Raw genomic sequence first — 15147 nt, forward strand, 5'->3', positions numbered from 1 at the left:
AGCAGTGTTATTTTTACGTTGTGGTTTATTGTGTTTGTTCAGTGGCATCGTTCTTTACAACACAACACATTTAATGATTTTTTTATGATTGCATCTCATTAAATCAGCCAGTTCTGGTGTGCCACAGTAATAAAACAGCATGGTAGTTCAAAGATATCTTTGAGCAAACATAAATCAGCAGCTTAAGTCTGTTAATCTGTAGCATGTCATCAACTGCAGCATGATAACAAAACACACAGTACAAATAACATCACTGTTTGTTAAAATAGTTTTGAGCACATTGTCAAAAATCAGCTGTAAATATTTCAAGGGCACCGAGGCCAAACAATCGTCCTCCAGGGAAGATTCAGAAAGTTAATTCCACTGAATTAACAACCAAATGTCTGGGACATGTGTCAAAATTCAACAGAAAAAAATGTTCATCAAGTTATACTGTACAGTAAACATCAGTGGTGATATTTTCAATAATTGCAAAAAAAAAATATCACATTAATGTCTTGCACACTCACAGACGTACACACAAACATACAGTCCATCCATTAGGTGTTGTGGTTCTATTTCTACATTTCACACCTGGGAATCCACAGCATCTACTTACAGCCTTATGCACTCTGCCATGCATTAGCTACATCCAATCATGCTGATGACAAACTAGCTGTTGAAATGTGCTTGCAGCATCTGAGCCTCATGTAGGGCTGGGACTGTAGGGTCTACAAATCTGTGATGCTGCGAGAGCCCCCCCCTCCACATACCCCCAAACCCCCACAACCCTCCCTCCCTCCCTCCTCCTCCTCCCACCACCTCGCAGGCCTGCCCCTGAGTGGCCTCTGCTAGGCTATGTTTCCAGGAAAGGGGCCTACTGGACAGGCTGTGAGGCCTAGGCAGGGAGACATTGGCTCATTGAGAAAAACAAAAACAGAGAGGGGCGGTGGGAAGACTCTCCCCTCTTACATAACTCTGCCTCCATGACAGGGAGAGAAGAAGGAGAAGAAGAAGAAGAAAAAAAAAAAAGTTCCCCGCCACAATGCAAAGAAAAACCTGTCCATCCGCCTCTCCTCGGCTTGCAAAGGCTGAAGCACTTCAGGACTGGAATTCGAGCAGCACTGAAACCAGCAGTGCTTGCTTGCTGTTGCACAATAGTTGCAACTCTTCAGACATACCACCACCACAGGCATGTCAAACACCAGCCACATCTGAATGTACACTATGAATAATACAGTCAAGTCCCATCACTGCAGCTATTTCTATTTGGTTTGTTTAATATAATAATGTTGTTTCTGTGCAATCGTAACAACACGTAAAACATGATGTAACGCACCATGTCATTTAATGTGTTGTGTTATGTTGTTCAGCTCTGGTGGTGAGACATTTACTGTGGCCGAGGAATCTCTCCTGTGACCTGCACTGCCTCCCTGTGGCCAAGAGAGAAACTGCATGGAGATAACAGGGTCTCTGCAGGTCTTCAAAGTTCTTGATCAACATTGGATTCAGCTTCTTCGAAAAAGTCTTAGAACGTATTAAAAAGTCACTATTCTATTTTTTTGGTAAGGTTTTAGGCAGCACCATCAGACTGCTAAGAAGTAGTGATAAAGAATGTTTCTAAGCCATGTCTTCTCTATTGGTTACTTTCATACGTTGGCCTGTTTGACTGTGAAACAGGTATTAAACTGCATCCATGAAAAAGGTTCAAAGTCTTAAATGCAACCTCCTGAACCTGCAGAAACCCAGAGACAGTGTTTTGTATGAGCTGCATGTTTTCATCTTCTCATCTTAATTGTTTTGTACAATCAGTAAAAGATACAGACGATAACAGTTTATTGATTACTAAATAAATGCAGTACTGTGGAAAAGTTTTAGGCTCGTTAGCTGTTTAGATCCTTACCCATCACTTAATACCATCAGGTAGGTGTCTTATCGGTCCCAAAATCATTCTGCAGTGGGACAACAACCCTAAACACACAACCAGAGTCATAAAGAACTTTCTTCAGAGCGCTTATCTCAACATCATGGAGTCAGTCTGGGATCACACGATGACAGAAGATACAGAGACTAAATGCTAAACCTATCTACCAAGTACGATGGAAAAACTGTGTGGTCACACCATATTGATTTAGGTTTTTTCTATTTACAACACAAGTTGATTGATAAATAAAAACTATTCATGGTCTTATATTTGAAAGAATCCTCACTTTACTTTTAGTGCCTGGAACATTTGGACAGGACCGTAGATATGTATCGTGCAATTCATACAAAATTTCTAGTGACAGTTAATAAACCTATTGTATAAATAAATCAGCACCAAAGAAGACTGGATGTGCTGAAACAGTCAGGCTGCTCACAGCTGCACCTTTGTAATAAGCTCGAGCACACGTTTGATTCAGGAGTCGAACTCGGGCTGCTGCTCGATCAGAATGGTCGTGTCGTTCTCTCTCCTGGTGGTCGGGTCCAGACAGGAAACTCCCAGAGCGATGAGACACAACCACACCTGCAGCACAGATAGAGACACACACATTAACAACTAATCAGTAATTGATCAGTCAGATGAAGATCACATATTCAATATAAAGTCGCAGCATCGTACCGTGAACCGTGCTGCTGTGATGTGACACCACTTTCTGTTTTTTCTATAAGTCTCATCATCGTTTTATCCCAACACACACACAGAAAACCCATCTCTCAGATTCCAACGGGCCACAAGAAATACTTCAGATGTTAAATAACAAAACATAGAAATTACTCGTATACTTAAAAGTTCACAAGATCTTAACTACCTGCATATAAAGGGCACTATTAGTCGCTCCAATGTAGGAGTGCAACTAACAATTATATTCATTATTGATTAATATTTTGCTCTGTAAAAGTCTGTCATACTTTCTCAGAGCTCAAAGTGACATCTTCAGTGAACCTGGAAAGAAAACCAACCAGCAAATATTGACATTTGAGAGGTGAGAAACTGTGGATTTTTAGCATTCTTGTTTTAAAAAGGACTTTTTCATCAATTATCAACATTTTTTGCAGATCTAATTTTTAATCTTAGTGACCACGTCATCCTGACATAAGGAAGTGGTTCTAGTTTATTATAGACGACAGGCTAACAGAAAGCTAAAAGCGACAGCATTGTAAATATATGTAGACAGCATTATCTGGTTTTGTGACGACACATTCCAACAATATTGACCGACTTGAAATCACAGTAAAGTTTAGATTGTTAACCGTCTGAATAATTTGTTGTAGAATCTGGTTAAACAAGTTTTGGGTTCACAGAGGAATGAACATCATTCAGTAAATTCTGTTCTGATAATACCTACCAGATATCCCACAAATGTCAGGTACGCTATGGAGAGGAACGCTGCCACCACATACAGCCACACACTGTTGAGTGCAGTCACATAAATCACAACAAAGTACATGTTGATGGCACACACCATCAAGATCACCACCCCTCCTCCGATCTTAAACACCCTGCAGAGAGAAGAGAATAAATATGTTTGAAAGTCAGAAAATAAAGCGAGTGGAGTCGTAGTTGCCTTTGCGTCTCATGATGTAGATGAACTCACATTCCGTTGGCAAACTCATTCATGAGAGATGGCAAACTGGTGAAGGTGAGGATGGGAATGAGGGCGAATGGCAACTGTGAGAGAAGACAAAGGAGAAATGTGTGATATGTCACAGTGCAGGGGTGGAGAGTAACTACCACAAGCCCAAGCTGGAGTAAACCCTGATGACATCCATAGGGGTTTTAAACAGTCATGAGTAAAAGAAGTTATAAATAACTTAATATTTAATAACTAGAAAATCAAAGATTGACTTTCTAGGAGCTCAAACCCTTTTCCAGATAGAGTACATATTTACTATTTAGCTCATTAATTACTAAGAAAAGCATTAGACCGTAAGATTAATAAATCAGGTAATTTTATGAACTTGGAACTGGATCCAGAATGGAAAATGAAATCCAATCCTAACTATATATATATATATATATATATATATATACACACATATATATAACTATATATCTTAATTATGTTAACGTGATGATAACGGATTTATAAAGCGCTATGAGATAAAGGTGATACACAAGAAGGATAAAGCAGACAAAGGCGGACAGATGCTGGTGAATGGTTGGATGAAGCTGCCAGTGAAGCAGTTTTCCCCCCTCCTGTCTGACCTGCATGCTCTGCAGCACGTTGAGGAAGTCGTTCATGCCCGTAAGACACTGCACGTCCTGGAAGATGGCCACCAGCAGTGTGGGGGTGATGGCGAGGGAGCGGGTCAACAACACCCGAGCAAAACGCGACCAGCGCAGGTTCAAGAAACCCTGAGGGCAGGGAAACACATCAGTCTGTGTGCAGTTGCTTACGACTGTTTCAGCAAAGCAAAGAAGATCCTGCTGGATGTAATGGAGTTTTTGATGTAAAGCTACAAAAATAGTGTACGGCTAAAATTCAATAACACTATCGGACTGATATGGGAGAAGATATTTATGATGAAGGTGATGGACAGGGCTGATGTTTCCATTGTTTGTGCTATATGTGTGTGTTTTTGTGCACAGCCGATTCCTCCCTCCTCCACTGACCTCCATGACAAACTGACCAGAGTACGTTCCGGTCATGGTGGAGCTCTGACCAGCTGCAAGGATCCCCACAGCCCAGATGTAGAGCGCTGCTGGGCCAAAGAAACAGCCCAGCACCACTCCCTGCCACAGACACGCAAACAAGGAACACGGTCCATAAAACCAACTTAGGAAAACAAATTCAGCAGCAGCGTTACACACAACAGACAAGAAAACAAGTACAGTCTTATGTTGCTTCAATAAAAACAGGAGAGGACAAGACGCCAACATTTTAATTTAAAGCTACTTAAATCACTATTTTTCATATTTACAGAGGATGAAATTACTGTAATTTGAAGGAAGTCACTAGTGGTGATAAACCCACAGAGAATTATCACTAAACTCTGCACTTCCCCTCAGATCTATGTAGTGTTTTAGCATCCTACAGCTCATTATTTTGGGTTTACAGCCCACAACTTCGCTGTTGTGTTTCGCTCTCACTGCTCTCATTAGTATCGTTTCAACAGCTTTTTTCAGTGAAAAATATCACCTATAAAAACCCACTGTGTGCCACTTGCCCAGCACCAAACACCAGACAAAGTTAGAAACAAGGTGCTGAACACAGTGGAGTATTTAGCAGCTACAGACCCAGATACATGGAGAGGGAAAAAGAATATTGGACTTACATTCATCGAGCATGACCCCAAATGAAAGATAATGATGCTCCATGTCTGCTGGATGTCTAACAATTTTGCCACATCAGCTTTATAAGATGATAATAAATTTGAGCATGTTGTATTTACACCTTGTGTTGTGCTGCTCACAAAATAAGTTAATGCAGGTTAAAAGTGAATTAATTGATCCTTTAAACACAACAAAACTAAAGAGTCAGGAGATCTGACTCTGTAGCAGCTAAATGCTCCACTATGTTCACCAGCTGGTCTCTAACTGTGTCCGTCTGCTGTTCGGTGCTTGCTGGGCAGGTATGGACAGTGGGTTTTTAGAGCTTCTTCTCTGAAAACAGCTGCTGCTAGAAACACACTGATGACAGCTGTATGCTCCATCTGAACTAGTTCATGCAATGTTTTGTCCGACCATGTTTATAGTTGTTGTGAAGGGCCACATTCAAAGACAAAGTGAACAATCGAAAATCATAGAGAGAGAGAGAGAGAGAGAGAGAGAGAGAGGTGCAATATAACAAAAACATGGATAATGGTGGACATTTTTAGAAAGTGTCTTGTGGAACACATTCACAGTGTTGCACAGTCACGAGACTGGTAAGGAAACAGCTGTTAATGCAACGTTGGCACTAACACTAACACTAACTTGCTGAGGTGAACTTGCAAGCATGCTGTAGCAATAGCTGCATGGAAAGAGCTTGAAACTTACCCCTTTATAGATGTCCACCTCTAGAGTTTCATTGTTCAGAGGGATTTCATGTGAATAAGGACTTCCTGACTGATTGCAGACATTGTGCTGAAATCAGAGAACACACACACACACACACCTGTAGCAGAACAGCCAATGAAATCACACATTTCTGAAATTCCAAAACACGGCTTTAATTTTACTCGTTAGATCTTAAGAGCAACTGCAGAGATACTCACCACCTCTAAATTTGTGCGTTTGTAGAAAGCCGTGGCAAAAACAGCCACCACAAAGACATTGATGAGGAAAGAGACAAACAGCGCGATGGTCGACTCAATGAAGAAATATTTGTTGGCCTCTTTTACTTCCTTCCTGTTTGTCCGATCCACCTCTCGAGACTGAAAGAACATTCGGATCGGCTGATGCAGTCAGACAGTTTCATATAGATGATTAGAAAAGGGAATGTCATAACTATTCAGCGATTGATCGCACCTTGACGAGAGCAGAGTGGAGGTAAATGTTGTGAGGCATGATGACTGCTCCTACGATGCCGACGGCCTGGCCCAGCTGAACTGGCCCACAGCCTTTACAGTACGGCACGAACATCCCCATCAGCAGCTCGCCTTGGTCTGGACTCACTGTCACATACTGACGGAGGGGAAACAGAGAGGAACTGCATAAACTTCAAACGCCTGAGCAGACATTTATAATATGTAAATTAGGGGGAATCTGGATACACAACGGGACAAGTGGCGCCTGGTGATTTTGCACCACCTGTTCACTGATTGGGAGACAAGTTAAAATAAAGTGTGTTGGTTGGTGCCACTTCTTACAAGGTCGCTCCACCACTTTTACAAGGTGGAAATATCTCAACAACTACTGAACAGATAGCCATGACATTTTGTCCTTTCGTGCTCCCCATACCACGTCTCCTCATGCCTTTGATGGTCCCTGAAATTTCATCGCCAGCATGAGGTTGACATTTATGGTTCTGAGCTAAATGTCTCAACAATTGTTGGGTGGACTGCCATGAAATCTAGTTCAGACATTCATCTTCCAAATTATAATAATTTTAGAGATCGATGAACTTTTCCTGTAGCACCATCATCAGGTCAACATTTTCATTTGTCCAATAATTTTAATCAATCTAATATTTTTTCTATTTAATGTATTATAGTGTATTTCACTGGAGGTTAATACATTAACACTAAGTATATTGCTATATTTTGTATCATATACTTTTGTATGTCTTGTCTTTTTTGCACCTGTTATAACAGACTACGTAATAAAACTGCATATAAATACTCAGAATCCCACTTTAAACATCCTAGAAAGATGACATTTTAATCTTTAATTGGTTTAATTAGATAATTAAAACCATGTATGATTTATAAAAAGTTATAAAACTATAAAATACACAACATTTTAAGAATTTGCAGAAATATGACCTCTAATACCTGTTGCATCATATTTGATACAAATATTTTCAACATGATATATTTGAGCCTGTGAATCTACATCTTACTGTCATTGACTTATTTCATGCATGTGACTGGTTCAGGACCCTTAAGTTAAATGTTATAACAAGCTCAAGCATAGACAGAAAATCATGGGTGGGAGAAACGTCAAAGAGAACCTGTTTAACTCATATTCAGTCATATGTTAAATGCTTGTACCTCATATCCAAATGTGATGGCCATGATAGTAATGAGCAAACCAAAAAATGCTTCCAGCTTCCTCAGACCTGCAGAGAAAGAACGTGTTTCACTACAGTTTGAAAATGATCCATGTAAAACTCTGACGATGTGTGAAGACGCCACAGAAAGCGCCCACAACGTACCATACTTGTCCAAGAAGAGGAAGACAAAGGTGTCAATGATGGTGATGAGGACACCACCCCACAAGGGGATCCTACAGGTGAAAACACACAAAGACACACACATTGGAAATAATCAACATCCAGGTAGTAATCAAACCATTTCAAAGTGATCGTCCTCATATTGAAGTCTGTTTACACCACCTGCCAGAGGAGAGAAGGCTGAAAGCGATGGCACAGCCAATGACCTCCTGCATGTCTGAGCCAATGATCGCCAGCTCCACCATCAACCACAGGATGATACGAGGCACCTGGACAGATGACACGGATGATATCATGTTCAAGGGGCTCTCTGCCGATTTTACACGTGAAGATCAGTTTACAACAACATGCCAGCATGTGACGGGCAAAAACAACTTGAAACATCAAGATCAATATTATACAAGCACATATGAAATACAACAAAGTGCTGCAGTGTCATGCTCTGTCCCCATGTGGGAGTATGAGACAGTGTTGTCCAGCTCTGCCCTGATTGGTCCAGCCTTTGACCCATTCTTGCCTTTAGTTTGATTTTTTTGATTCAGCATCTGTGGGTTTTTTTTTTTGGCTGATCAATAGGACTGAAAAAAAAAAAAGAATAAAACATGGCTCATAATTTATGGGGACTTTAGCTGAGGAGTCAGCAGAAGCACTGAGCCCTGCTACAAGAAACCACAGCATGTCAGCTCTGAGCTGCACTCTTTATTAGCTGGAAGTTTTTTTGTTTGTTATGCTCACTGATGAATTTTCTCTCAGCGGTTGCTTGGTCAGCCATGTTTCTTATTTTGAAAAAAAGTTTCCCTTTATCCAGAATTCATAGAAAATTGGTCCTACTTGTAGTAGCCAGTCAAGAAGTGGACAGCTTTGTTTGTGGATGAATTTAGACGTCTACCTGAAGCCTGACTATTAGTTTGAGCTAAGCCGCAGTCAAAGTCTACCTCTGAGAAACTGGTCTCAGGTCAGTGGTGTGATCATGCCGTTAGAATGGATATTAAAGTAAAAAGACGTATCTGAGAGGTCCTACATTGTGTCTGTATACACTCAGTTGGCAGTTTAGTAGGTACACCTAGCTAAAGCTACTGCAGTCTAATACAACAGTACAACAGTCCTACAATGAAAACCTGTCCTCAAAGTTTATAATGTTCAGTTTTTAAAAGGTGTTGATTCAACTGGAGGATGTAGTTTGTTGTGCTGCAGGTGTTTCTATCATTTTGTCCACCCCATTTATATCAATGAGGGTATGCAAAATAATAGATAGACCTCTCTCTTTTGCTGTATCTGTAAAATATCTGTTTTTGTCAATATGTAAAGTGAACTATAGTTAATGGAAAGTGTGAGTGTATACAGGCCCATTTCAGCTTTGAGCTATTAGTTCAAAGCTGTAGCTAAATCATCTTGTTTTTATTAGACATAAAAAAGCTGATTTAGCAACAACAGTCCAGATGCATCAGTCCACAAAGCCAATTTCTTTTTCATTTTCAGTGAATTGTTTCCAGCTTTACATCATTTTGGCCAATTACAAACTTGACCTATGGGTTTATTAAAATAGAGCAGCTTGTGTACATAGAGACTGACTGAGCTGGCTGACACGTCCACAACACAAACATCTTGACTTCTTCAGCTGCATCTCTAGGTACTCTAAACAGAAAAGGTAAAAGACGCAAACTCGACCAATTCGACTTAAAACATGCCCAGCAGAGATGCAGTAGCATGTTTGAGAACAAAGAAAAACAGAACAAAAGAGGTGGTCGCATGATGTTTTACCACGTTTGCCAACAGTTGCTTTTCCTCTTCAGTTATTAGAGAAGCAGATACATTTTTACACAAGCTGGATTTAGACGTACATCGACGTGAATAATTGATTCAGTCGCTCTGATTTTAACTGCAAATTAAATCAGATTCCACATTTTGTTTGATAAACTATCCTTGTCTTACATTTGATTTGAGTCTTTTCATTACATAATCCAAAGATTACAGCTACTGTAACAACAGAGCTGGTTATGCAATGAGGCAGTTTCAATAAACCAGGACGTTTGCTCACAGCCTCTCATTTAGATCATCTCTCCATTGCTGCTGAGACAACCCTGTTGGCCCGTTGTATTTGGAAACCAATCACAAATGAAAACAGAAGATGCAGTGAGTGAAGGCAGGGAGTTAGGATACTTCATGCAAAAAAGGAAATTGTCATTAAGAGCTGGGATTAGATGTATAACTCACAGTGTGGTACTGCCGGTTGCAGACTTCAGCCAGGTGCATCCCGGTCACCACGCCCAGCCGGGCCGCCAGCCGCTGCAGCAGCAGGCCGATGATGGTGGCTCCCAGCAGCACCCAGAGGAGCTGACAGGACGAGAACAGAAGCGTCACTTCATCAGCCACGTTATGAGATCAAATAAGGGGCGATAAGATTTCGGTCTTGGAAAGTGATGTTCTTGTTGTAATGTGGATGTTGCCTGGGAAATAATACTAGCAGTATTGCAGTATTAGGAGTTGTGTTAGACCACCACCTATTTGTGTTTGAAAAGCAAATTATTGATTATTTATTGGGATTTACATAACGTAAATATATTGTTACCTTCAGGAGATTTATGAGAAATTATGTAAAAGTTTTGATGCAAAATATAAAAGTGAAAACATCCACTTCTATTGTGATTCTATTGTATCATTTTTATTGGAGGGGAAGATTTGGCTCATTTGCCTGCCCCTGGTCTACAGCCGCGCTACATGCTACATATTCTAACATTTGAAATTATGACCTGAGTGTGGCATTAGATGAAAGGTCAGTTTTTACAAATCCTCCCCTAGGGACCATGAATGTTTGATGGTGATTCATCCAACAGTTGTTGAAATACTGTATGTCAATAAAAACACAACAACATCAGCCTCATGGTTATTTCTGAACATTATCTCACAAATATTTTTAGGCCGTGCACTGATGCCATCTGCATTTACTTCCTCTTCCTCAACATACATAGTTTTTCTGGTAAATCTAAAAATGATAAAGGAAGTCTGGATTTATTCTTACATCACGCTCTCATTCTTCTGCCAGCGAGGTTATGCTTTCACCCACATGTGTCTCTCTGTTTGTCAGTAGAGCTGCATGGTACACCAATACTGTGTGGTATTTATATCTTTAGAGAGGACTCAGTATTGTCTGGTACAGATTTATTGTTGCCTTTTCTTCTCTTCAACACCACACTAAAGCAAAAAACATTTTCAAAACTTATTTGACTGTTTTAGCTGATTGAAATTGACCACAAAAATGTTTCTGTTTGTCAGTATTTTGCAGCCTTACCACTCTGAATGGCAGCAGGATGTGAACCTCAAAAAGAATCCCTTAACATTGGATCAACAGTCTGGTTTAAGGCTAAAGGCTCAGTCACTCTTTCACCACTCTGTGAATATTCACTCCAACTCCTTCACCTTCACTCTAATTAAACCACGAGTGATGAATTCAAGAATGTGTTTCCAGGTCTGGCAACACTTTGTTGCTTTCTTTGTTAAACTTTGACCAGCAGTGTAGTGAGACTAATGTCAAGCCAATCTGAGAGAGCGTGGGAATAACCTGTCCTTAAGGATTTAAAAAAAAAAAAAGCAGGGATGGATTGTGAGACAAGTGGACCCTGGGCAAAGACATGTAAAAGCCCCCCCAACATCTACAAAAGAGCCAGACCTACAGATCAGCACAGAGCAACCGCGTTGCATGTTGCGCCTCATTGTGGGTGTTTTGTGTATCTTTAAGGTTGTTTTGTGTCCGTGTGGTTGTTTAGAGAGTCTTAGTGGTGGTTTTTTGATAATTTATTAACTGTTTAAGTCATTTTTTAAGTAAAAATGCCAGACGTTCCCAAGTTCCAGCTTCTTATTTGTGAGGATTTGCTGATTTTCTTTGTGTTATGTGATTGTAAACTGATTATCTTTGGATTTTGGACTCTCAGTTGTACAAAGCAATTTGAAGTTACCAGAGCTTCAGAAATGGTGATTTTTCAGTATTCTCTGGCATTTTGTAGACAACACAATTAATTTATAAACGAGAAAGTAATCTGCAGTTTAACTGAAAATGAAAACAATCATTACTTGCAGCCTTACCTTGAAGCCAGCTTTAGCACCAGACTGCAGGTCAGACTCGATGTTACCTGGGTCCAGGTACGCTATGCTCATCAGAAACCCCGGCCCAGTGAAGGCCCACAGCTTACGGAGACTAATACCCCTCTACAGTAGAGAAAAGTTAGCTATAAGACTAACAACGTTAACAGGATCTAGACTGGAAATTAGCATCACTTCATTCATTAGCACTTTTCATGGACTCGTGGGTTACCTCGCTGTCGTCCTTGGGAACAGGGACCCTCTGGTCAAAGTAAGTACTAGACACAGGGTCATTATCCTGTTTCTGGAGGAAGACCGAGGGAGCAGAGACTCTGTGTGTGTGTGTGGTCTGGATCACTGCTTTCTCTCCCACCACATCATCTGCTGAAATGTGACACAAACATGGTGAAACTACGACATAAATTTTACCTCTAAAGGATTTACATCGCCCACAATCCTTCAGTGTAGCAAACACACACAACTGCATGGTTAGACTTTATGTTTTCTGCTCTGATTCTCATGAAGGTGCAATAAAACAATGAGTTTCAGATTTCATTTTTTAACTTGGAAACAGCCTTTGACGAACAACGTCACCTCAATGTCCACTTTTGTGGAGCTTTTGATCATATCACATGATCTTCCTCATTAGTTGGAGTTGTCATGGAAACGTGACGTTTGATGACACACCTTAAGGACTTCTTATCCACGATGACTTGGAAGTTAGAGTTAAAAATTTTCTACATTTACAACTGCATGACAACTGTCAAACTTCTTCGTCATATGATTGAAAGCTTCAGAACAGCTGCTAAATGGACCTGGAGGTGAGACTGTCAAGAAAAACAAAACCACGCACTTCTGCGACATCCAAATTATGCTTAGTATTTTAAAACTATACTCTAATATTTTCTTTTTTTTCTTGAAGATTACTGAATAATTTTACCTCTGAAAATAGCAAAAACAACACAAGGGGAAAATTGTACCACTTATAGAGATATGTAACCTGGGAAAGAAGCTTTCGCAGAATAAGTGCAAACTTTGGCTTGTTGGCGGCGCTAGAGGAAATGAAAGGGGATCATTAAATTCATTAGGATTCGTCTTCTGGTCCCCATCAATGTCTGTACAAAACTTTATGACAATAAATATAATAGTTGTTGAGATATTCCAGTGTGGATCAAAGGAGTAAACTGACAGAGTGAGCCATGTTGCAAGAAACTAGGACAATATTCTACATACAGTACATAGGGCAAAGAGTTGAACAAAGATAAACTGGTAATATAATGACTGCCTGAGGTTTGTCCTGGTTTAATGGGGAAAAGAAGAGCCGGGTGCTTCACTGTCAGAGGAGGCACCTCTCTCAACACTGAGGGGATTTGTTATACATGGCGTTGGCAGGAATGACTTCCTTGTAACTGAATAAATCCCTTTCTAAAAGGCTCTAAGCATTTCGTAAAACTGTGATAATTCCTCACAAAAAGACTGTCTACAAAATAAACACCCTCACCTTGTCCTCCAGCTTGTTCTGCCTCCTGATCTATGGGAACACTGGGAGGCAGAGAGGAGATGTGGATGTCTTCAGGAGGGGGGTCCCTGACTGGAAGCAAACAGGTAATTACAGCGAGATTATAGTAACTTACATGATCACAGCGCACACAAAACAAAACCCTTCCCACATGCTGAAAACCATGAGAATAAAGTGCACAGGTAATCATCAGGTTAGCTCTTCATTCAGCCTCAGGACATGGACGGATTAACCTCCTAGGGGGCAGTGGGGTCCAAATGTGTTGTTGGGCCCCCAGTGAACCCCGCTCTACATGGCAGCTTCATCATTTCTCCACACAATCATCAAGTGTTGGCCATGCTAAAAGACAATCGACCTTGTTTATATATAAGTTGTTGCTGCTAATGAACGAGCGGTTCACAACATATTTACGTTAAACATATACGTGGAAATGACAAGAAATCTGAACCTGAACATCAAAAATTTAATGTGATGCAAAGGTGCTGTTACTGACACTGCTTCCTGTTCATGTTAATGTTTTTGCATTTCTTCAAATTAAATCTTAACTGAGGGTTAAAATAGAATATTTGATTGTTTTTTTTGTTTTTTTTTAAATAATAAAACCCAACAGGATAACTGGCCCTCCCTTGACCCCACCTGACTGTTCAAATAAAAAAAATAAAGTTAAAAACTATATTAACAAATAAGATAACAAAATAATATTATATAAAAAGTGAGTGCTCAAAATAAAGCATAAGTCACCATTAAATGAGGTATTGCACAAGACATAAAGTGAGATCGCAAAAGTAAACACTACAGAGACATCATTCCAAATATTTGGTCATGGCATATATACGAATGATCAATTATTAAAATAATTGAATTAGTTAATCTTTTTGTCTGTCAACTAATCGATTAACTGACTATTCAGTGCAGCTTTTCTAAAGTTAGTGACATGGAGTGAATTTGGGACAAGTGTCTGCCATGTCCAGCTGATCATCCAACTTCGCTTTCACAGCAAAACTAGCTCCTGTGATATTACATCATATTATACCACAGGAAGTGTTGATAAGATCCATACGAACTTTGTCACACTATAAATCCTTGTTTTAAACACCAGGGAACTTGTGAGGAAAAAATAAAGTTTAGACAATTTAACTACAGTCAGAGAGCACCTGAAACTGACCTGGACGGAGAAAGGAGAACATCTTCATTATGCACGGCAGGAATCTGTCAAACTTCTCCACATCAGACGACACGAGCAACGGAGGTGTGCGCGTACGTTCCGGTAAACTGATTCATTTCCCCCCTCTCCTCGTTTCCTTGTTGTTTCCAGCGGAGTTTATGGAGAGCAGGAATGTCCGGCAGGTTGGACATCGTCCCTCCGAGTGAAGGTGTTGACTCACCGGACAGGTAAGTAAGGAGGACGAGGGAGGAAACCACCTGAGGACAAAGTCACACACAAGGCCAATGTTTGACAAATGAACCAGTTGTTTCTCCGGTTTCTACCACGTGACCCGGTTTATATGGCGAAAGTCTGAGCTGATCCCGAACTTGGATTCAGGAAGATTTACAGACTATCAAAATAAAACAGATATAAACCAGGTTATTATTTCATATTCATAACTACATCTTTAACCAAAAATTCACCTTTAACCCAGAAATAAAAATAGTTTATTCACTTATCCACTATAGTCAAGTTACATTTTCTGTGTAAAATATGAGATTTTTGCTTGTTTACTTTCAAAATAAAAGTCTCAGCAAGGACCATGGTTTGTTTGCGGCTACAAGTTT

The 15147-nt window shown here is 40.1% G+C and overlaps 1 protein-coding gene across 2 annotated transcripts; it reads right to left on the reverse strand.

The window, feature by feature from the left end:
• Window positions 1-1798: 1798 nt before the first annotated feature.
• On the reverse strand, window positions 1799-14848 carry LOC111234955 (natural resistance-associated macrophage protein 2-like). 2 transcript variants are annotated; one of them, XM_022763208.1, is made up of 16 exons: window positions 14540-14848; window positions 13357-13446; window positions 12088-12236; window positions 11859-11981; window positions 9993-10112; window positions 7941-8047; window positions 7761-7831; window positions 7597-7664; window positions 6413-6568; window positions 6160-6318; window positions 5942-6028; window positions 4577-4696; window positions 4169-4318; window positions 3558-3631; window positions 3309-3462; window positions 1799-2485 (listed from the first exon to the last, which is right to left on the reverse strand). In XM_022763208.1, exons 1-16 carry the CDS (start codon window positions 14565-14567, stop codon window positions 2378-2380), a joined length of 1764 nt encoding a protein of 587 aa, XP_022618929.1. In that variant the 5' UTR covers window positions 14568-14848; the 3' UTR covers window positions 1799-2377. The 2 variants fall into 2 exon arrangements, with proteins under 2 accessions (XP_022618929.1, XP_022618928.1); XM_022763207.1 differs by having other exon boundaries at window positions 12088-12239.
• Window positions 14849-15147: the final 299 nt, after the last annotated feature.

Source organism: Seriola dumerili, unplaced genomic scaffold, assembly GCF_002260705.1.
Source record: "Seriola dumerili isolate Sdu_G_001 unplaced genomic scaffold, Sdu_1.0 BDQW01000468.1, whole genome shotgun sequence".
Taxonomy (NCBI): domain Eukaryota; kingdom Metazoa; phylum Chordata; class Actinopteri; order Carangiformes; family Carangidae; genus Seriola; species Seriola dumerili.

What these genes read in the sequence shown, in the direction of transcription:
- LOC111234955 (XM_022763207.1), bottom strand. Translation starts at nt 14,567, where the DNA reads ATGAAGATGTTCTCCTTTCTCCGTCCAG. An exon ending in GTTCTCCTTTCTCCGTCCAG is followed by an intron (nt 13,447 to 14,539) that starts GTCAGTTTCAGG and finishes GTTTGCTTCCAG; the next exon opens with TCAGGGACCCCCCTCCTGAA. An exon ending in TTCCCAAGGACGACAGCGAG is followed by an intron (nt 11,982 to 12,087) that starts GTAACCCACGAG and finishes TCTCTACTGTAG; the next exon opens with AGGGGTATTAGTCTCCGTAA.